General features: G+C 33.0%; 1 protein-coding gene across 2 annotated transcripts; it reads left to right on the top strand.

Annotated features, from left to right (window-relative positions):
• The first annotated feature begins 4 nt into the window (after nucleotides 1-4).
• Nucleotides 5-23618, top strand: LOC113521911 (protein wech). 2 transcript variants are annotated; one of them, XM_026907574.3, is made up of 2 exons: nucleotides 5-353; nucleotides 16040-23618. In XM_026907574.3, the coding sequence occupies exon 2, from the start codon at nucleotides 16069-16071 to the stop codon at nucleotides 18412-18414; it is 2346 nt and encodes a 781-aa protein (XP_026763375.2). In that variant the 5' UTR covers nucleotides 5-353; nucleotides 16040-16068; the 3' UTR covers nucleotides 18415-23618. The 2 variants fall into 2 exon arrangements, with proteins under 2 accessions (XP_026763375.2, XP_026763376.2); XM_026907575.3 differs by lacking the exon at nucleotides 5-353 and adding an exon at nucleotides 14132-14390.
• Nucleotides 23619-24130: the final 512 nt, after the last annotated feature.

The raw sequence follows: 24130 nt of genomic DNA, 5'->3' as shown, positions 1-24130 counted from the left end.
TCGTTCATTCACCGCTGATGTTTTCAGTGTTATTTTGTGATAAAATAATTATAATGTAAGCTAATAGCTTACGGACTATATTTAAATGTGATTATCGACGGTATGTAGAGTTAGTGCAATAAAATTATTGAAGTTATTGAAGTTATTTGGGACTCGTAGAATAGGTCACTGCACCAAAAGAAAAGCTATCCGTACAATCTACCTGCATTGTCAGGCATTAATAATTTCTTGTATAATTACATGTTGACTGGACGAAAGTTATTGTACATATACTAAGAACTGATGGTTAATGAATTCAATTAACGGTAACCAGTATCTTCATGATTTTACTTCATGGACATGAGTTATTTTTGGTGAGTACGAAAGTATACACAATAATGATTCACATCTCCATATTTATAAATACCTTTCTATAGCTTGAAAAACAATGCACCTAAGTCCGTGTCATTAAAGTATAATTTTAATATTTTAATCGATAATTTCTTCATGTATATCCTTAAAAAATATGTTATACAGTTGTTTTTGTAGTAACAGCTTAGGAAAATGTTTAAATTTATTTGTAAACTGCCATTAAATTACCCTCCGATCGTAATTTGAATAAATTTCGTATCTATTATTACAGTACTATAAACTTACTGCATAAAATATTTAATGTTGTTTTATTTAAATGTTTTTAAATATTTAATTTACAATTTATGAAAGTTGCAATATATATAAATTTTAAATTTAACTACATCTAAATATCGAAAAATTATACTGTGTTTGGTATTGCACTTAAAATATATAGCAGTCAAGAAACATTTATTGAGTTCACTTTTAATTTTTAGAAATGAGGTCTCAGTTTGATACATAATAAATTAATATATATTTTTTAAGTTGAATTGTAATAAAAAACAGTTATCTGGACTTTGTTTTTGTTTTCACAAACACAACAAACAACTTTGCTAAACTAGAAAATATATTAGTATCATATACATATAAATTTGAGTATGTGACAATAGTTTTAAAAAATTAACTAATATTGAAGTTAAAAAAATAAACATATTTATTATTATTTGATTAATTTTAATTAATCAAATTATAATTTAATTCCTATTTCTTGTATGAGCATGTGTATAAAATGTGTAGATTTGGATTTTTTCTTCATAATATTTTATTTACTACCAAACACTTGCAAAAACATTTGTTACATTAGAAAATTACTGAAAAATGTTTTCAATCATAAATAGGTATTTCATCACATTGTTAAATTATATAATAGGGATAGAATAATTAGGACAACAAAAATAATATGACTAATGTTTGTTGTTTGTGTTGAAGTATTTACACATATTGGTGTAAAAAAGCAAGAGAGCAATTTTGTTTTCTTAGACTTTTAGAGATAATTCCATGTAATAAATTTTGGCTAAGTTACTATTTAACAAGAATTATTTTAAATTGATTTAAATTGTGATTGAAATGCACTTAAAACAAAGTTTTGTACTGCTAATTTCTTTGTTAAAAAAAAATTATTTTATTAATGAAATTTGGATGAAATTTCTGTGATATTTTTCTACTTTGGTTATAAATTCCTGTTGGTAAGACTATCATCATATTTCTGATTAATTTATTTATTGTAAGTCATCTCTGTATGTATAGTGTATGTGTATAGTATTTTTATAAACAAAGCTATCTTAAGAAAAAAATAACAATACCTTATATATACATTTTCAGTAAAATGGATTATAATGCCATTTTTTTATTCACATTTAATTTAAAAATAGAACTGCCTTGTATATCATGATTCATTGTTTTCATTTTTCCAGCCAGTATAAATAAATAACTTCTTTAATCATCATGGTGATGGAGTTGCCTCAGGAAAATTAATTTATATCAAAATAATATTTATTAATGTTGATAGCTTTATAATGAGATTATGAATAATATATCATTACAATGATTCAAATTAATTAATAGTGTGTCTTATTAATTTGAGGTAGTAAATAAGAAAACTTAATTCAGAAACATTCGCATTAATACATTGTGACATGTGATTAGGGTAATATAAAGGTGAATGGAACACTATTAAAGTGTTGAGTTTTGAGAAGAAACAGGTGAATAAACCATTAAATATTCAATTTAAGTGTCCCCCCCCCCCCCCCCCACTTTCCTCTCAAATAAATACCTCAAAGTATGTGGTATATGCATGTCATAACTTTCCATGTCATGTATGCAGAAGATCAACTATATGCAGTTTGCCACAAGCTCAGATTGTCACATCAACATTTCGCCAGAAACACAATTCGTGTGTTGAACTGCATACCTATATGACGAGATGGGGCTATAGCACATTGCGTATTTTGCTAGTGTCTAAAAGCGAAAGCGTGACCAAATATGTATTACATGTGGCATGTTAACCCTTTACATAGAGTTTACGCGATATATTTTAGTGGAATGAATCACGATAAAACAACATATATGAATTTATCCTCACCTATAATTCTTATTGGTACCCGTTAGCGTAAACCAATAAGCGCTGGCGAGCGTACCATTCTATCTGTCTCTGTAACAAATCCTCCACCAAATACATCTCGCATAACATGTTTTATTTTCAATATATATTTTAGTAAAAGGTTGTGATTTTGTGGTATAGACGTGCGTTCAAATGTTCCTAGTATTTTTACACTAAACAAAATATGACAGTAGAAGTAAAACGTGAATTTACCAAGGTGGCGCTTCTGTCTATTCCTATCTGTTTTTAAAATATAAACGAGTTTCTGTTGTCGAAGAGTAAGTAATCGACAACGGAATTCTGCCTCGTTCTCGCATGCGCGCAACAACGCTGCTCAATCCCCTAAAATATTGCCGTAATTATTTGTATATCTAGGTATATCAAATTAGAGATGATTTAATACACGTTAGCTATTTTTTGGGTAAATATTAATTTTAGATGAGTACAATTATTATAATTAGAATATTAATTACATTAATATATTGAAAACCGAATAATAACATAGAGCCAAGAAAGTCGACACCGAAAATAGAAAGCATTTAATCAAATTTTGCACTCATTTCTTCAATACCTTTTTTCCGGTTTTCCCTAGAGTATGAGTTTCTTCAAAGAGAATATTAAGGTTCCATCGGAATCGGCTACGCGCACGTGACACCCCTACTGTTGCAGGCGTCTATAGACTTTCATCAGATTCACTGTATACTTGTTTGCCACGTGGTATAAAAGAAATCTCATTTAGTAATGACTGAAATATTACATATTTCGTAATAATTATTACGTTTAAACATATAATTCTTTATTTACGGTATAAGTTTGACTTCATTTATTCGTTGTCTTGTGGTAAATGTAAATTTTTTCAATTTAAAATATAACAGTTCTAAGTATAACTTTTTTATGGGATTGTGATTTTTTTTGTATATCGACGATCTACTAAGACCATTGAGTAATAATAATACTTAAATATCGTTGTATTATCACAATGAAAATCAAATTGCAAATTCAGTTTGTGACGTCATGTACCACAAGTTTGACAACTAAGTTGTATTAGCTGTTTATTGCAGTTTCACTCCTTCAAACCCGTTCCTATTTCTGTCGACATTTTTATGGAAAAATCAGTGGACTTGACAAAGCTAACACAAGAATGTACGTTTTGCTCTGCAAGATAGCGACTTCTGTCTAAAACATAAATTAATGAACGATAAGATGTTTCGTGAATTCGTATTATATATGTTTTGAATTCAGTTCATAATTTATTATTAATAATATGTTTTTGCGCAGTTTTTTATTTTGATTTGGCAACGAGGATGGGATTTTAAAGTAAACTACTATTTCGGAGTCAATATTTACGTTACTGAACACGGTGAGTGTAAAAATGATGTGACTTTGATATTATAAATAGGAACTGAACATCTTATCGTTCACGAATCGAAATGTACTTTTTAGTTAACGGAACAAAGAAAGATTTTATAGTACCCACATTAATTTATGTGATTGAGGAAACAACTTATGAACTCGAGTAAACTTTTTGCGGACCAAAAAAAACCATTGCAGTATAAATTAAAAAGTTAATGTAAGGACATTTATCTCCTAAACTCTCCATATTAGCGGAACGATTTCAATTTAGCTTGCTGGCAGCACGAAGGACAGAGTGTAGCAAAGTACGTAGTGGAAATAAGGTCGCGAGATTCTGTGATATTGCAACTATTTTAAATGAAAATATGAGAGATTAATTTGTGGACGGGATATACAAGGAATTTCCTTGCATATTGCGTTACAACAGGGCCTGATATTGGAAGATAACATTTATTTTGAAAGTATTTGATATTTTATTCAGAACGCAAAATCGCGTGTCCACAAGGAGATTTTGCATCGCAACTAGCCGTTTTTTGTGCCTCTAAGAATCAATAGCAACTTTAATCGTTAAAACCTATCGATTAAAAAAAAAAATTTATAATTGGGGGCCTAACACGTAACTTAGTGGGGGCAAAGGTATTGTTAGCAATGGAATTCGACATTGCTAGCAATATGCTCTATCAGGTCGACCTCCACGTGATTCTCCCTGGAAACCATCGTGAACAATTCTTGTTGAATTCCTCACTGTTGCCCCGCCGGTGTATACCAATAGCGCGGGTAGGGGTTACCATTCCATTATCACCCATTAAAAAAATACATAACTTAGTTGTAAAAAAAAATAGCAAAATTAAGAACATTTTTGAAATTGCTTAAAAACAATCTTGCTTTCACATTTTATAACAATTAAACATATTAAAAAGCTGTAAGTAAAAGAAGTTGATATTCACAACGATTGTCACCCTGTGTTTATGGCTAAATTAAAATGTTGATGTACCTCGCCATTGCATTATATTTATAATTTAAAATAATTTAATTACAATTTTGATTATTTATATTATGTTATTATTCATATTGTTAATATTTTTACTTATCTAATGACATTTAATATTTTAATTCTATTTTAATGTTTATCAAACACAAGGCATGCTGTGGTTGCCTATAAATGTAAGAACAATTAGATCTTATCTACCAGTGTATTGTATTGAAATGTTTAGCTGTATTTTATGTTGGTAATCCTATAAATAAATAAATAAGTAAAGAAAAATAATTTGTGGTAAAAAATATATATCTTAACGTTAACGTCCATTGGGCTGTTATGTCTAGGTGCAAACAAGCCAATATTTAATAGCTGTTGTTTGGTTTCAAATTCAGCAGTATCGTATTAATTGAATATTTGGCATAAATATACATTAAATGTTTTAACGTAATATATGTATCACAATATATAAATAGCACCTATAAAATGATATAAATGTTTTTATCTTGAGATCCATTGAGATCATAATATGACTTTTTAATTTAGTTCCCTTTTGAAATGAGAGACTCGGGACATGTCGACCGTTTATAGAATGTTGTTTATTTTTAAAACTTGATGGGCGCATTTGCCTTCCCCGAAACGAAGACAAAAACTAAGTTGAAATAACAATGGAACAATATCAATAGTATAAGTGTAATTAGTAGAAGGGTATGAGCGACACAGTAGACTCTGTTCATGGTACTATTCATGTTTATAGGCGACGGTTACCACTTTCTATCCGGTGGGCCGTCAGATTTTTTTGCCATTCTAAGTTGCATAAAAAAAAATTATTGACAAGTAGGTGTAACTAATACTTATTAGAGGAGAAGGTTTTGATAATAAAGGGGATTAGCAACCGCATTGCTAGCAATATACCTTATCAAGTCAACTTCCACGCAGTTCCCCCTGGAAAACATCGCGATTCGATTATTGTTGAATTCATCATGAACGGCTGGTTCATTGGCCTATAGTAACGAATTCAATCTTTTCATCCTCACCTATCATCCCTCATTGATACCCCGTCCGTATGTACCGATAGCGCAAGCTGGGTTATCATTCCATTATCATCCATTAAAAAAAATGCTTATCTCTGCTGCAACTTTCTTTTATAGTTATTTTCAAACTAATATCGATAGCATAGACAGAGTACAAATAAGGTATAGAGAACCGGTCCTATTTGTTCATATTATTACGCACACATTATCATCATATCAGCCCTTAACTATTCACCGCTGACACATAAGCCTCCCCCTGTTGCCAGTAATAATCACACGTGGCAAGCGGATTAGCAAACATATATACAGAGTGGCCCATAAGTCCTTAGTAATAAAAAAAATTAATTAAAATAAAACTAATTACACTATGAATAATATTTTTATTTGTAAATATAGCTAGAAAAACGGGAATAATTTTTTGTAAATAACGTCGTCCAAATGTAATCCGTTACAGTCACGGCACTCTTGCAAACGCCTTCTGAAATTGTCGATGACTGCGCGGCACGTCACTGCTGAAATGCTTGCCATTTCTCTGCGGATGTTTTCTTTTAGGTCATTAATTGACCGCGGGTTAGAGTCGTACACTTTAGCCTTAAGGTAGCCCCACAAAAAAATCCATTGGAGTCAGATCCGGGCTACGTGGTGGCCAGGAAATGTCTCCTCTCTTAGAGATAACTTTGTTTGGAAAAAGTTGACGGATAACGGGCATAGCAGTATTGGAGGTGTGGGAAGTTGCTCCATCCTGTTGAAACCATGTTCGGGCATTAAAGCCTGAAAAGTTTTGCAATTTTTGTGTGAAAAACTCCTCGGTCATGGCCACATATCGCTCCGAAGTAACAGTAACAGCACGCCCTCTGCCGTCCTCAAAAAAGTAAGGCCCTATGATGCCATGGGCTGACATAGCGGCCCAAACTGTAACTTTAGGGCTATGTAAGGGCTTCTGGTGCTTAAGTTTTGGATTAATCGGGCTCCAATAGCGGCAATTTTGTTTACTAACATGTCCGTTAATGTGGAAGTGTGCCTCATCAGAGAACATTATGTTATTGAACGAAGTAAACCGATTAAACATTTCATTAGCATAATTCACTCTCTTAATAGCATCAGTTTCTTTTAATTCTTGCACCAACTGAATTTTGTAAGGGTGCATAAGTAAATCTTTCTTCAAAATCCGTTGTAACGATGTCCTGGATACGTTTAATGCACTGGAACGCTTACGAGTTGACTGTGTAGGATTTTCACGAATAGATTGTGCCACTGTGTCGATGTTTTGTTCCGTACATGATGTCCTTGGGCGACCCAACCGCGGTTTATCTAACGTCGAACCGGTCTCCTCGAACTTAGCAACCCAATTCTTAATCGTTTGGAGAGCTGGGGTGTCATCAAAGTTGTGTAAACCTTTGTGTTCTCGAAATTCCATTCGTGTTTCAACCGTGAAGCAGTTGTGTTTGCATGGCTGTGTTTCGGTTTGAAGGGTGGGATATGGCGTAAATTTACAGGGTACGGAGGAATAACACCTGAGTCCTCAGGAATGGCAACGCATGGGGGGTATCATGGGCGAAACAGTATACTCTGTTATGTCCATGGTACTGCTCATGTCTATAGGCAACGGTTACCACTTTCCACCAGGTGGACCGTCAGCTTGTTTGTCATTCTAAGTAGCATAAAAAAAAAAAAAAAAAAAAAAAAAAAAAAAAAAAAAAAAAAAAAATTACGCCTCGCAACGGTTGCCGAATTGTTGTTTTGATAAAACTCGCGCACACAAAACGCACGGTCCGCTCCGGTGAAACGCTCCATCGCGACTAAATTCCCAGAAACCGAAGTTACTGCCCCCGCTTCCCCTGCACCGCTCACGCGCGCCGTTTTCGTTTAATTCAAATTTTACTTTTCTAAGGACTTTTGGGCCACCCTGTATTATGTTCCAACTAGTAAAATGATGTTATAAAACATGAATATATATGTATTTTATTTTTAATCGCATATTTTTTTTTATACAACTTATAATGGCAAACAAGTTGACGGCCCACCTGATGAAAAGTGGTAACCGTCGCCAACAGACATGAGCAGTACTATGGACATAACAGAGTATACTGTTTCGCCCATGATACCCCTCATGCGTTGCCATTCCTGAGGACTCAGGTGTTATTACTCTGTACCCAGTAAATTTACGCCATATCCCACCCTTCAAACCGAAACACAGCCATGCAAACACAACTGCTTCACGGTTGAAACACGAATGGGACAGAGGTACTCAAGCAATCGACTTTTGTACAAAGTCTCCCTCTGGTATAACATATCAATTGCCGATGTATTTAAAATACATACAGCATGTTGTCCAATTTACCAAATTTACCCAAGATACCAGTTGTAGTGAATCCTCAATATACATACAGAAAGTGTAGGCAATAAATGCTATCAACCGAAAGTAGGATGTTATTCTTTCAACTGTTAGCCGCTTGGTGCCGAATCACTGAATGCTTTTTTACGCTACGTTTGAAAGATCCGAGGTCAAAATGGAAAGAACATATCATGGGATAGGTCATTTCACAAATTTTGCTACGGCTCACATACGAATGAGCAAACTTATTTGTACACGAATTAGGGCGGTTTATCGTTAAGACAATGCCATAAACAATGGCATAATGCTTAAGAACAAATGTTGAGATTCTTTTGCTCTCTCAACATTTGTTCCTAAATAATTAACTCATTGAATCGCGAATTCACCGTGAAGCAAAAATATTTGGTGTCTTTTCAGCGGTGTGAGCCAGAAACTAATCGGGCAATCTCAGCAAAGGTAGAGACAATTGTCAGAAATTGCTCAATTGCTTAAAATTCATGATTGATGAACATTTATGTCACTCAGAAACACAAGGTCGGTGGTAAGAAACTGTATGGGGTCAATTCTCTAATCAGATGCTGAAACCGTCGAGTTGTCTCATTGCTATCGTGATAGGTAAATAGGCATCCGTAAAAACTAGACGAACCGTCTTACATACATACCGGTCACATCTGTCCCACTAACCGTCTTATTCATAAAAATTATCAACTTTTATAAGTCCTCAATAACAAAGAAATAACATGATTATAAAAATAAAGGTGTAATAGCAAAAAGTATTATTCATAAACGTAAAGGCGAAAATGTCAAACAGCGGTCCATTTTCAAAGCCAATTTTTTAAGCCATAGTAATGCTATAAGAACTATAAAATTAAAATGTTCATAATCTAAAAATTAATAACATTAAATTAAAATAATATTTTCTGCATATAATAGAAAATTATTCAATTTTTTTGATTTAAAATATAAATCGGTTAAAATTGCTATTATGAGGAATTATTATAATATAGATATGCATACCCATCCTAAGGACGTGTTCAATCGACATTGTATTTGCTTAACCTGGTCCATGCCTATTAATATTTTGGTGTATGTATATATAAGTTTTTTAATGAAAATATCAATTATGAATAAGACTGGTAGTTTACGAGTACTTGTGGGACAAAAAGATGAAATGTCTAGCCAACTGAGACGGCGATAATAAATATCCGACCTAATGAACATTTTCAAATCCAAATTTTAGATATCCGAGGAAGCGCAAGTAGAAATGTCAATAGAACAATATTAGTGTAGTAAACGTTCTTGCATTAACAGAGACGTTAATATTTCGTCCTGTTACAGTATATGGTATACGGTTTACATGGTTGTGAAGCCTGTAAATGTCGAAGGTTTGCATTGAGATAGGAGAGGTGCGCATTTGCGTATTTAATATTATTTTCCAGGGGAGAGCCTGCCCTCTTTAAGCACGTATGTACACTCTGATATGTCTTTGCTAAGTTTCGCTCACATTCTGGGTCGAACGCCAGACAATTTTTTGGTGGACATGACCAATCTGGGTCACCGTTAAATAAGTCCATGCAGTGTGCACTTCCTATTGTTATTACTATGATGATTTTAAAAAGTAACGTACATTACGGACAACTTGGGGAGAAATGGCAACGAGACAAAGACGTGACGCATTCACCTTGTCTTAAAATGCTTGAGAGGATAAAAACAGATCCGCTAGACAAAAGAACCCATGTGGTGAAGGGTATGTACACTTTCACCACAATTTGTTTTGTACTGTTTATTATGACAGAAAATAAAATGTTATTATAAATACGACTAATTAAAGGAACTCGAAATGTAAAACCTCTGCGGGGTATAGGGTAGGATGGGGTAGCGTGATGAACACAAAATAATTATTTTACCTCTCCCACGTCGCTGAGACCTAACGTAAACTTTATTCTTGCCTACATACTAGGTTATTATTGTAAAATTATGCTTAATAAAATTACCTTCTTGATTTTTAATTTTCAGTTCTTAGACTGCTTCAACAAATCGGGAATTCTCAAGATTTTTAGTACCGGGATTTCCCGGTTCAACTCCTAAGAACGAGCAATACATGAATATCTAAAAAAAGACAATAATCATATCAGTCTTTAACTGTCCACTGCTGAACATAAACCTCACCCTTGAGTGGTTTTGCCCATAGTACCACGCTTGGCAGGTGGATTGGCAACCGCAGTCAGACTTTAGAGAAGTTTTAAGTGGGACGCTTCTGTCCATCCCACGCCCTCCCTTAGTTGCCTTTTACGACACCCACGGGAAAGAAAGGGGTAGTTTATTCTATGCCGGACCACATGGGTAAAAAAAAAACAATAGTCAAAAGAATTTAATATGAATTGAAACTAAGACTGTAAAATTATTTTGTTATTTAAAATGCAAATAAAAATAATACTTCCGTCCAGCAAAGGCATTATTCTTTATCTGCAAATTTTTTTGTCTTAGAAATGGCTTTTGTTAGTTTTAGCATTACAACCAATAAATGCCACTTTTTACAAAGGGCGCAGGAGACAATGCGACCTAATGTAACGAGCTATTTTCAAGGAAACAGTTTATGAAGGCAAGAATCCTACATAGCTAACGGTTCGTCCGCAGGTAGAGATATTTCTGTAGTTCATATCTGCTTGTGGCTTTACAGAAATGGTCATACAATTTAATTTCAAACAATATTTCTACTTTAAATCATGTATATGTTACCGTACAATAAGTAGGTTGTAGTTTTAAAGACAAATTCGGTTATTTTTTATTGAATTCCTAATTTTCATGTAATAACACCATAATAAACCACGTCTTATCTGTTACTGGCTATAAGGCTTTTGACATTAGAAGATGAATGTGATATTTATCTAGTTGACCAGTCGAAGCTTTAGATCAAACGCTATAACGTAAATGTTGCTACGCATTTCAAAACAATATTTCAAAATAATCATGATAAAAATATATATTGGAATAGGAGTGTCAATATTTTTATATCAAAGTTTTTCGCGACATGTTTTATAGACATTATATTTAAAATATTTAAATTTAGAATGCGGAATCGTGTCTGATAGTAGATTTTGCTTAGCAACAAGCAGGATATTTCTCTATGTTATAGATAGAATTGGTGAAGCACAGTAAATAAACATTCAAATAAAAAACCTCTTCCAAGAAACTCGCTTAAAAGAACCCTTGCCCGTCATTTGACCTTGATGGATTGTCACATTGATGAAAATAGCATATAAAAAAAAGAAAGTTTGAGAATCGTCGATGTATGTACTTTACAACAGGGTGCAGCCAGGCAGGTTACCCCACTGTCAGCACTTACCCGACCTTCGCAAACCTATTGTTTCTTACTTCGCATTAAAACTGTACGGTATATTTTTTTTACTGGGAAATGTACAAGGTCGATATTGTTACCTGCTGGTGGTAAATAACTCGACTTTAATGTGTAGGTGCGCATACAAAGTAACTTATGTTTCTTTTCAAGCGACTTCAAAATGAAGATTTTCAGTTGAATAGTATTTTTTTTCTGTATGGTACGTTTGTATCTTAGCCAGTTTTGAATTAAGATGATATTGTTATCAGTGATGGGAAATTATATACCTATTAAATTGTATACCTATGCACTACTACTATTGGCACTACTACAAACACATACGACTTAATAAACCTAAGACAATGTAATTTTCGTTTTTCTCTGCGATTGGAATACTATTCGTGTTTAGTAGTTTGAACTGTATAAAAATCAATAAAGTTATTACCTATAAATAAATGAAATAATCGAAAATTTAATTATAATACACCTATTTTAAAATTTTTATATGTAGTTTAAACAGGGAGTGAAGTTAAGTTTATAATAGGTACATCCGTTAAGAGAGTATTATTCCTCTAATTGGATTGTATTTTATAAATTAATATTAAAAGTGTGTTGGATAAATAACTATTGTTTATTATATATAATTATTCTAAGTGAATAATATATTTTTCATTGCTTTCATTTTAAATATTTAATTTCATTGTTCGGTGTTTGGCCTTGAATAATTTAGGGCAGCGTGTTCATTCATATTATTTATTTAGATTTGAATCCATTTATGTTTTTTACCGATAATTTATGAATGAGTGATAACTAATGAATACTAGAGCCAAATATTATTATTTCTAGCTCTGTAGTTGTTTATTTATTGTTATCTTTTAGCCGCGATTTCGTTCGTGTGACCGAAATATTTACTGATGGAGATAAAAAGTAGCCTATATCCATCTCCATCCCATATGTCATCTATCTACATATATACCAAATTTCATAGTGATTGTTTAAGCCGTTAAGACACTATACGGTAATAAACAAATCCACTTTCACAATTATAATATCGCTAAGGATTTTACTAGCAATCCCGCCCGACTTCGCACGTGTAGAAAGAATTTTTGAAAATAATATATAGCATGTGTTACTTACTGATAATGTAGCTTTCTATAGATGTAAGAATTTTTAAAAGCGATTGAATAGTTTTTGAGTTAGTTCATTAAGTACATCAAACAATCATATCTTTACTCTTTATAATATTTGTGTAGATTCATATTTTAATATAAGCTATCAGATCATTATAAAGTGTTTTTGTAAGTATATATGTACCACTGTTTCCTGACTATTAATGTAAATGCTTCTATTTTTTAATAGAACGTTATAAACTGATATAGCTACATACAGTAAATCTTGTTAACTCTTAACAAATTATCAACGTAATATTACAAATATTAAATTCTATTATTTCTTTATGTCTGTGTATTATTTATGTTTATGTATATATTGTACTATATAAAGCATGGTATTAAGACGTCGTATAGTATATACCTAACAAAAATACAGCCAATTGAAAACTTCACCCTTTTGAAGTCGGTACACAAATTTGATTTTGATTTTCTCCAAGTAACCAAGTTAGTATTTATATACATATATTATAGTTATGTTTTTACATTCGCCCTTCATAGGATATAAGGGCAACAAGGGATAGCATCGATTTTCGGCACCCTCAAAACTGAGGAGGGCGGGTACGCGTCTAATAGCAAGATGGCGGCGATGGGCCTCGACTTAGGACTCCGGACCTGCCTCAAGCGCACTCGCCTTCCAAGGTCACGAGCACCGCATGTGGCAGCGCCGCACCCGCTGCGCCTCCCGAAATACAGAATCTCGATAAATGGAAACGCTACTTCCGTCCCTCTCGTGGGTGCATCTCGGCCATCTTGCATCTTCGTCACACATCCGCCCGTGAAATGTAGAATTACGCTACTTAATAATGATTTCAACTGCACTAGGGTTGACAATTTCGGTATTGTCTCAGATATCTTGCTGGTCACAATGTAATTAAGAGTAGTTAGATAGGTAAACAGTATATATTTAACACTAAAACATTATACTATTGTTTGGATAAAGAGACATGCTAAGCTTATTTGCTGAATATGCCAGTAATACAAAAATTTATTATTTTGCTCAATCTACCATAGATGACATTGTTAATATTAAATTTTAGTACAAAAAAGTTTTAAATAATTTTTAATGTGTATATTAATAATCTTTAAAACAGTATATTTTAGATTTGGTAAATTTATTAACTCTTATGAAATTATCTATATAATATTATAAATATTTAGATCTATAAAAAGAACATTTAAACATAGACATTTAAGTAACGTCATGTTTACGCATTTATTTTGATTATATAATCGACAATTATTTAATATCATGCCCTTTGACATTGACATAATTAATCTAAATAGTAAACAAGATTGTTGTCAACCCTAATCATAGCAAACCTTATCTATATTATGGAAAAATTTGGAATGCGAGATATTTCTCTGTCTCCCCCCCCGTAAGTTGTAATCATTCCGTCTCGCTCCAGAACCGCTACCTATGTATTGGGGTAGTAGTAGGGGTGCACAAAAGATTTTGGGATAGATTTTTTTTGCAAACTGCAATAATGAAAATTTAGCTGTGCAGTCGCCAGTCTCTACTCCGCTTTACCGATGGGCGGACGCGTCAGGTTTCCGTTAAATTTTTGTTAGTGTAGTTTAATAATTAGTTAATAAATATAAGTTAGTGTGGTTCCTGTGCCCCATTCGTGTTGTGTGGCATATTAGCTGAACTCCATGCAGTGGCGCTAAGCCCAGTGTATAATTTTATTAAATGTAAGTCGTTGTTTGTTAATTTTTTGTCTATTTTCATAACAGATTTGAAAATAATAATATGTTATAGACTTCCTTAATTTTGTAGTATTTATAGATAAATATAAAATGAAAATAACTGAATTTAATTTAAATTTTCAATTAAATTTAAAAATAAACTTGAAATATACTATGTATTTTAAAATTAATAATGGATTAGAATCATTATTTTAAAAACAAATTCATATCTGAATTTGTTTTTAAAATTCTAATTTTAATATTTACTTAAACATATTTATTAATTGATTAGAAATTACTTAATTTGCATGCTCTACATCTACATCGGCCATGTATTTTTTATATATGGTATAAAATGCATTTATGCAAACATTAGTGGCTGTTGAATTATTATTTAAGTGTGTTATAGATAGCTGTTTGCCTTTAACAAATTGAATGGTATTTTTTTTTCTAACATATAAAAATAAGAAGTGACAATCTTCGTTTATAGACAGGAATAGTTATCACGAATATCATCTATGATATTCGTGATATCTTTATTATTAAGGTATTCTAATACCTTGTGACATCCATGATTATTTCATGCCTTAATTTCTTAAGGACTAAGGTCTAGTTTTTTTTATACAACTTAGAATGACAAACAAGCTGACGGCCCACCTAATGAATAGTGGTAACCGTCGCCTATAGACATGAGCAGTACCATGGACATAACAGAGTCTACTGTTTCGCCCATAATACCCCCCATGCGTTGCCATTCCTGAGGACTCAGGTGTTATTTCTCTGTACCCAGTAAATTCACGCCATATCCCACCATTCAAACTGAAACACAGCCATGCAAACATAACTGCTTCACGGTTGAAACACGAATGGGACAGAGGTACCCAAGCAATCGTCTTTTGTACAAAATCTCCCTCTGGTATACCTCCCTCTAGTCCACATCTAATAATTTTATGGCCAAATTTGCTATGCCACCTTATAAAATTTTCCCATATGGATACTAGCGGTGGCTGAGTTGATGGGGGAATAGTTGTGAAAACTATTAAATTATAAATAATTAGCTACGTCCTTGATACCATCCGCGTGACCAAGATATAGATAAGCCTATGTTTTCCTCCATCTCGAATACTAATCTTTTGGCGTCTTAACGTCACATTTTATGGCGATTGGTTGGGCCTTTAAGAATCCAAAAAGTAACAAAATCTTATACTATCAACAAGGATATTCAATTTATACAAAAGGGTACCCACAGTCCGTAATATCTTTGTTTAATGATAAGGCTGACAATTGTTGCCACTGCATTATTTTTTGTAATACTATTTTGTATTGTCTACATATTTTATGTAATTGTCTTTGAGGGAAACAATAGATTTTTCAGTCTTACTATCTCTTCCGAAAAGTACCAATGTTTTTGTTTCAATCTCAAGGATACGATTAAGTATGTCTGTCTTGTCTATTTTACATTAAAATAAAATTATAATGTAAAAATTTGACGTTCATAAGCGGCTAAAATGTCCTACATGAATAAATGATTTTTGAATTTGAATTTGAATTTGTATTTGTCCACAGTGTTATTAATATCTCTAAGAACCATTAGGACTTTATTCCTTTTTTTTTTTGATACAATAAATAATACATAATGATATAATTTGTTTCAGATCTAATGACGTGACGTGTGATACTTAACATGACGTCATTCGCTAATCTGACGCAGTCGCTAGCGTCCAATCTGCCGTCCGCGTCGACAGCATCCACCAGCGCCGCATCCAGCCACAGCTCGAATGACCAAGAGGACCCACTAGCAATGACGCACATCATCTGCAATCTCCTCGAAAACATGAACAACCCCTCCAGCGTCCAGACGACTGCTTCCACTTCCGCCTCGTCTACAGTACCTTACGATATCTGGGCGCTACCTTCGTGCAGCTCCTTTCAAAACCCCATTGGTACTATAAGTCGTGAGTACAATTCAAATTCCAACAATAATCAGCATCATATCAAAGAGGACAACTCGAGCGGTTCACCCGGTACATCCTCCTCGGTATCCAACACTTGTTTCCGTTGTGAAGAACGTACACCCACTACGCGTTGTTTGGAATGCAACGATATATTTTGTTATGAGTGCTGTCATAAAGTAACTTCGGACTGTCAGCTAAGGGAGCATACTTTGCTGTCGTTACATCAAGTTTCCCCAATTGGTGTGAGACCCAACTCCGTCACCAATGAGAAAGAGGTCATATATTGTGAGCTTCATTGCGACCAAGTCAGATACTATTGTGAGGCGTGTATCATTTTCATTTGCCAAGAATGTACCTTGTGGGTTCACAAAGATCATAGTTACACTCCTATCAAAGGCGCATTAGATACGTGTCGCGTCAGCGTGTTTAGGGCTATAGAAGAAACAAAAACTGGTACTAAATTTATAAAAACTGCTATAGATCGTGCAGTAGCTATGTCAAAAGCGTATGAAAAAGAGACAGCTGAAGCAAACATGAAAATTCGAAAAGCAATGCGTTGTTATGCACAAGCTGTTGAAGACCGTGAAAAATATTTATTGGATAAAGTAGAGAAAATGCGTCAAGCGAAAATGAACGAGCTATCTGATCATATGAACACACTTCGTGGTATACTTGCCGGATTAGCACATACGAATGAAACTCTAGTGCGTTGCATGGATTCCGAGGGGATTGAATTATTTACGGCCAAAGATAAAGGCAAGGCTCAAGTGGAATATTTTTCTTGCATGTTTAAGAAGATGCACGTCACCGAAGAAAAAATTATGTTTATGCCACCTAACTATGATTTGGTAGACCAACTGAAAAGACAATGTGACGTGCAGCCAGTACCAGCAAGTCAAATACACAGCGTCAACACCGTGTCATCACTTCATTCGAGACAATCATTTTTATCATCTTTACAATCAGCTCAGCCTTATACTCCTTTAACCTACAATATTTCAGCTACAAACACTCTGAGATCATTAACTGATTACACTAACAGTCATACAAGATCTACCAATTATTACGACCATAGCATTACATCCAGTGTAGCAACAGAACCCAATCCTGCTCGAGGTATCGGACAAGCTATACCAGGGTACTGGATATCAGTAACAATGAGACCAACGAGAAACCCAGTTCCTGGAGTTCCTATGTTCTCCTTCGGCCGTGAAGGTCAAGACGAAGGCCAAGTATCGAGGCCATGGGGTTTATGTGTCGATAGAGAAGGTAACATCATAGTCGCAGATCGACGAAATAACCGTATACAGATATTTAATTGTAGAGGTGAGTTCAAGACTATGTTTGGTTCTAAAGGAACTGGTCCTGGAGAATTTGATCTTCCAGCAGGCATAACTACCGACACTTATGGTCGTATAATAGTAATTGATAAAGATAATCACCGCGTTCAAATATTTACATCTTCTGGAAATTTCATCCTCAAATTTGGTTCTTTCGGCAAAGAATGCGGCCAATTTCAATATCCTTGGGACGTTGCGGTGAATACATTGGGGAATATGGTTGTCACCGATACTCGTAATCATCGCATCCAATTATTCACTAGTGATGGCACTTACATAACCAAATTTGTTTTCGAGGGCGCTAATCCAGCGAAAATGCTAAAAGGACCGACAACTCCGAGAGGTGTATGTTTTACTACTTTAGGAAATATTATAGTGTCAGATTTTGAAAATCATCGTTTGCTTATGGTTGATCCGACCCTTTCTAAGGTCTTACAGTGTGTAGGACGCGAAGGATCTGGTATCGGTGAACTTAACCGCCCCTCGGGTATAGTAACAGACGACGAAGGACGTATTATAGTAGCTGATTCTAAGAACCATCGCGTGCTCGTGTTTACAACTGAACTGCGAATCTTATGGGCTGTAGACTTGAAGAGCCCAGGTCTTGATGACAAGGACCGGCCAAGCGACGTTGCACTGACTCCAGAAGGATATCTAGTGGTACTGTTCGAGACACTGCCTGACACTGCTCGTGATATTTCTTCCCACGGCAAGCAATACATTAAAGTATATTAAATATTTTTAAGACAAACTAAGCTCATGGACCTAAGGTCCTTCAAAATTTATTATGTTTTCTTTTTTATGTTGTGATTTTTTTGATAATGTGCCAATTTTATATTATTAACATCCAAAAGGAACAAACCGAATCGAGCATAGCTTGGGCGGAGAGTCAAAATTTGCTCATAAAGTCATACGCAAATTGAAATTAATTCTCCTTAAACCTTATTATCAGTTGTGTTACCCTAGTAATCGATTTTGTTTCCGCATTCAACTAGTCTTTAAGGACCAAACTATGCAGCGTTTATTTGCGTCATAATAATATAGAATAGCAATAATTTTACGTAATTTACACTACTAAATTGTAAAGACTCTGTTTTCAATGTTAAGTAAGCTCTGGTCCTAGTTTGTCAAATTGGCAATACTCGAGGCCAATTTAGAATTACTCATTTTTGATAAGCATGTATGAAACGATATGTGACTGTAGAATAATAACGAAAATAACCAGGTTAAAAGAAAAAAAAAGAAAAGTCGTAATTTCTATTATAGCATCAATTAATACATGCCCTATTCACTTACAATTACTAAAAAAATCAATATTAAACATAACAGAGTAAAGTTATAGAAAAATCACATTGTGATGTAAAAGATGTTTTTATCGATTTAAAATGATATAACTTTAAAAGTATTTTTCCAAAATGTTAGATTTTGCGTTTTTATGTTGGTTGAAACAAACGTTGATATATGTATTCGTATAAGTTATTTTCTATATTAATTTAGGATCGTACTGATATTTTTATTGTAGTTGTTAGCATTTTTATCCTGTAATTGGCTGAATGAATATTGGTTAAATTACTTTTGTTCGAATTATAACGTAAAAATTGGCTTTTATTCGTGGGAAAGCGAATAGCGTGAATGAACAAAGAAATTAATGCAATAAAACTTTAAGACTGACTTAAGAAGACTGTCTTAAAGATGTCGATTGCGACGGGCAGTATGCGACAGCAGTTATGTCGCTAGGTCTGACGTCTTCTTTTGATGCGATTTTTATTACCAAAATTAGAAATTATAATCGTTTCTGAAAATTCATAGGTATCTTTATGCCATTTTGACACCTTATTGTTTTGTATTAAGAGACGTGATATTTTTATTTTCGTGTGCATATTGTTTTTTTTTTTTTTTTTTAATATTATATCGGTAGGAATAATTTGAACTGCCTGAATCTATTATTTTAATATTATATAGTGAATATACACTGAATGTTCTCAATCACTCTGATACTGGGAACTTGCTATTATATGCTATCACATATATTCACTTAGTTAAACAAAATGTTATTGTACATAATTAAAAAAATAATAATAAGAAAGAAATCATAATACTTAATATTTTGCTGTTTACAGTAGCTAATTTAGAGATATTCTTCTACATATTGATTATTTTAATTACTTAATGTTTATCACATGTTTGTATACAGTCGAAATTTTCGTATTAGTTCAAATATTGTAGAGAAATTCTTTTCTTAAATTTTATACACTAAGTAATCTATTTTACAAATATATCGATTATATTCGATAATCAATACCTACTATGTGTTCAGTCAATATGTGTTCACTTTAGACTATAAATAAATTTAGTTGCATGCCTATTAACGTAAAGTTAAAGCGTTTGTTATTGTGGCAATATAACTAGCTAGCTAGGTGCACTGACTTCTCTCGGTGTCAGTGGTTGGCACACGTTCCCAGCAGTTTTTATTAATCAAGGTTTTTATATCGTAGTGCGGTGAATCGCTGACCACGACACTGACGTGATACGGTCAATGGGAGTAAGCACACCACCAAAATTGTTATAATTTTACGAATATTGAACGCCGCTCCGGCCTTATAATTGTAGTATATATAATATAAGAGTTTATGTGATAGTAATAAAATTTTACTCAACACGCGAACACAACTCAAAATGGCCGCAACTAATTCCTTGGCCAATAGCATTCGTTCCGTAAACATTACTCTCTGTGGGCATACTCCCTAATATTGTTACTGCTTATTAGTCGCCATTATATATAAACTTAAGGATTCATCTAATATTATATTGAACAAGTTCTTTAGTGAATAACAAGCATTATATTCGTGTAAGTTTTGCGCAAGAATGCCTAAAACATTCACCCAATAAGTAATAACTAAAGCATAATAATGATATGGTCGATGAGTGGCATTTTCTTTAGACTAACATTTTTCACAATTTTGTACTTAGGGTAACACTAGTTTAAGTGAGTTAAGGTAATGAAAAACGTTTTAAGTGGTATACTATAGTATGGACACTTGACGCTTCAAACAAAAATTTTCTAGTGACCGAAAGATGTAATTAGATATAACAAAAGAACTGATTATATATGTAAATAATATTGACTGTATCGAAGAATATCTAAAAGTTGAAATTTAATTGAGATAAGAAAATTGTTGTTTGAAGTTGTTTCACTTAGTTAACTTGGCGACGTATGTACTGTACGTTTAATTTATCTTATAAGAGCTATAAGCACTAAGAATGTTTGTACGTGTTCGCAGGTTCGTATTTAGTGTATGTCTATCGATATAAGTATTTTTTTTCTGAAATCGACTTTTAATATTGCTGTGTGGTCGTAGCGTATTTTGACATACATTTGTTCATTTAAAGTTAAGGTTAAATATATACAATTATTATAACTGTGACAATTAAACTTTACCAAAATTATATATTGAGAAAGATACTGTAAGTACATAAATAGTATACTACCGCTAGTGTACTCCTGCGATACAGAACAATCCGTGCAGTCTGTAAAAGCTCTTTAAAAATACAGTTTTGCGTCTAGGCGGTAAATCATAAAATTTCAATGATAAATCATTCTTATTTAATTTCCAGTAATAATGTGATGTTTTAACGTTTCATTTTTTTTTCAGTGCCATTATTAAAGTATTACGTTATATTTAAAATAATTATGTTGCATGAAATGCAATTTTAAGTGATTAATTTTCAAAAGTAGTTTTTAACGTCAAAATCCAATTAAACTTCCTTTTCCACTAACAACGAATCTCATTTGTTTGTGAAATATAGAACTGTTTTATAATATAATCGAGTAGATACGCTCAGTTTATTGGATTTGCCTGGCAAAGTCCGTCATTTAGATTATGTATAGATGGTTGCGCTCCAAGAATGTTACCTAGTCTTTCATAATTGAAAAATTCAAAATTTTTATCTACTGCTTCAGTATCGAAATTTTTCAATATTCTAATAAAGTAACAAAATATAACATGTAACCGAAAAAGCAATCTACATAGCCTCGTTTTGCAAAATTTTCTTTTTTTATATATAAATGTTGTAAAATTTAACATTACATCTAGTGTCTAATGTGTGTAAAACATAGTGGACATTGTAAAATTTAGCTAAAAGCTGGTGAAGCATTACTTAATTTTAATAACACATTTTATTTGATATGATTTAGTTATGTTATTATTTTTTTTTTTTTTGTTACTTTCCTCCATTTTGTGGTAGTATCAATTATATTTCTATAATATTTGTAAGTAACCTTGCTGTTATTTGTAATACGTACCTGAACTCTATGATTGAGACCTGCGCACTAGATACACTCCTCCTAGGACAAATTTTTCCTCTTGACCTTCCACAATTTGAAATCGAAATCATTTGCAGCATTCATATCAGAAATCATTAGTGGCCGTTCTATCAATCAAACTGCACATTATTCTCAACAAAACATAAGTCGAAAAATGATAAAGCAATAAAATTAAACCTATGTTAACTAGTCAGGGAGGCTCTAAATTGTTTGTCTTATTTCGAGCAAATTTCCTATAGAGAAAAATATTCAGTTTCTATGGTAGAAAATAAAAGAATGCTAATGATTTTCATTTCACTAATTCGTTAGCAGATAAAAATATACGTAGAGGATTGTGCATTGTGTCCAGGCCCATACGTGACGTTTATATTATTCTTTCACTCGACGGCAATCTTGTAACATTTAGCCACTTTCAAAAGGTAGAGCTACAATGTTATATCGATATTTTTGATACAACCATGAAATAGACGAAAGATTTTGATCGTCCTAACGATTTAGAGAAATATTGTGAGCCCTGCTAGTTGCTAGCAGTAAAATTGTGGTTTTGTGATAGGTACAATAAAATTGAGAACTTAATAACATTTAATACGTGATGATAAAATTTTTTTACGAATTTTTAATGTTTAATGTATTCGGCGACACTTCGATTGTGAATTAGATGACATGCCAGCAGTTGTTTTGTATACACAAATATTATTGCGACCGAAACGTGACCGCGTAATTTGAGACATAACACTGAAATTGTATATTATGATACATAGCTGTACGATTATGAGATTTTAGCAAAATTGTATTCAACCTTTTTTGTGCTATTTTTGTAACGTTATCTAGGCGCTTGTGTTGTGTTAGATTTAGTGTAATAAAATTCGTCCATCTCCCTTTCCTTGGTGCAATATACGCGCATAATGCGCGGGGCTCGGCCTTTTCGGTCCCGCGCCCGTTCTAACCTCGTAGTAACATCGCGCAGTAAAGGGGGATGAATGAAATCAATATCATATGTAACTGAGATAAGTAGTATTTTTGTACACGCACCTCGGCTCTCGGGCATAGATGGAGCCACGCGTCGGCGGCTAGTGCCGCGTACGCCGTTGGTGGTTAGTTGTGTTCAAGTTAAATAACCGCATCTACCTCACTTGTAATGCATTGAAGACTGATTGGTATTAATGTAACGGTGGTCAGATCACCGATTTAGAAGTCTGTTGTCTACTAACAATTTTAGTTTCTTCATAAGGTTTTATTAGATATAGAACATAAAAGCGTCCAGAGTCTCTATCGAAGATGCCCGTTTTGGATTTATTAGAAGAAATGGAGCGAATTATAATTGACACGGTCCGTAACAGAAAAGTTGTGAGATACTTTTTTAAAGTGGACAACGTTCTTTTTCTTTTATATATCTTTCTATATCTTACGTTATTCTTCTGTAATATTGTTGAAAGAAGACTGAAATTTTATAAATGTTCCTATATTTTAATTTAGAATAATTTACTACTACCATATTTGATTTACATTATTTTTACCGCTTTGGTAATAGTTACTTTGATCTTTATAATCTTATCAATTGTGTATGACGCTATATAATGTCATGAAATTTTTGAAAATTTTAATCGAATTTTGTATGGAAAATAATCAAGTAATTGATAAAAAATGGACTTTTTATTTTATCCTTTCCAATGTTTTTCCCACTTTCAGTAATTTTTTTTTAATATCAAATTTCTAACGGAACAAATTTATAATTAACAAAGGAATTTAATAAGAAATATGAAATTTTCTCACTAGGTAACTAAATAAAATATTGCTTTTAATGATATTTACAATGGCAAACAAACTGACGATCCAACCTGCTAAAAAGTGGTAACTGTCTCTTATATACAAGAGCAGCACCATGAACACCGCAAAATGTACAGCAATATGTAAATTAGGTAATAGAAATACACTGTTTTCTTATTAAATATAAATACTATTTTTTATTATGTATTCTCTATATAAATCTAAATATATTACCAGCTTGGGGTAGGTACTATTTGATTCTATGATAAAAAAGTTCTACTTAGTATAGAAATGTAAAAGCCTTATACAAAGTCTACGGTAAAATTTGTGACAAGATATATACACTGGACAGCAAATAAA

Source organism: Galleria mellonella, unplaced genomic scaffold (genome assembly GCF_026898425.1).
Source record: "Galleria mellonella isolate WM207_F2 unplaced genomic scaffold, CSIRO_AGI_GalMel_v1 utg63, whole genome shotgun sequence".
In the NCBI taxonomy this organism is placed as follows: Eukaryota; Metazoa; Arthropoda; class Insecta; order Lepidoptera; family Pyralidae; genus Galleria; species Galleria mellonella.
This window is presented reverse-complemented; position numbering and strand designations above follow the sequence as displayed.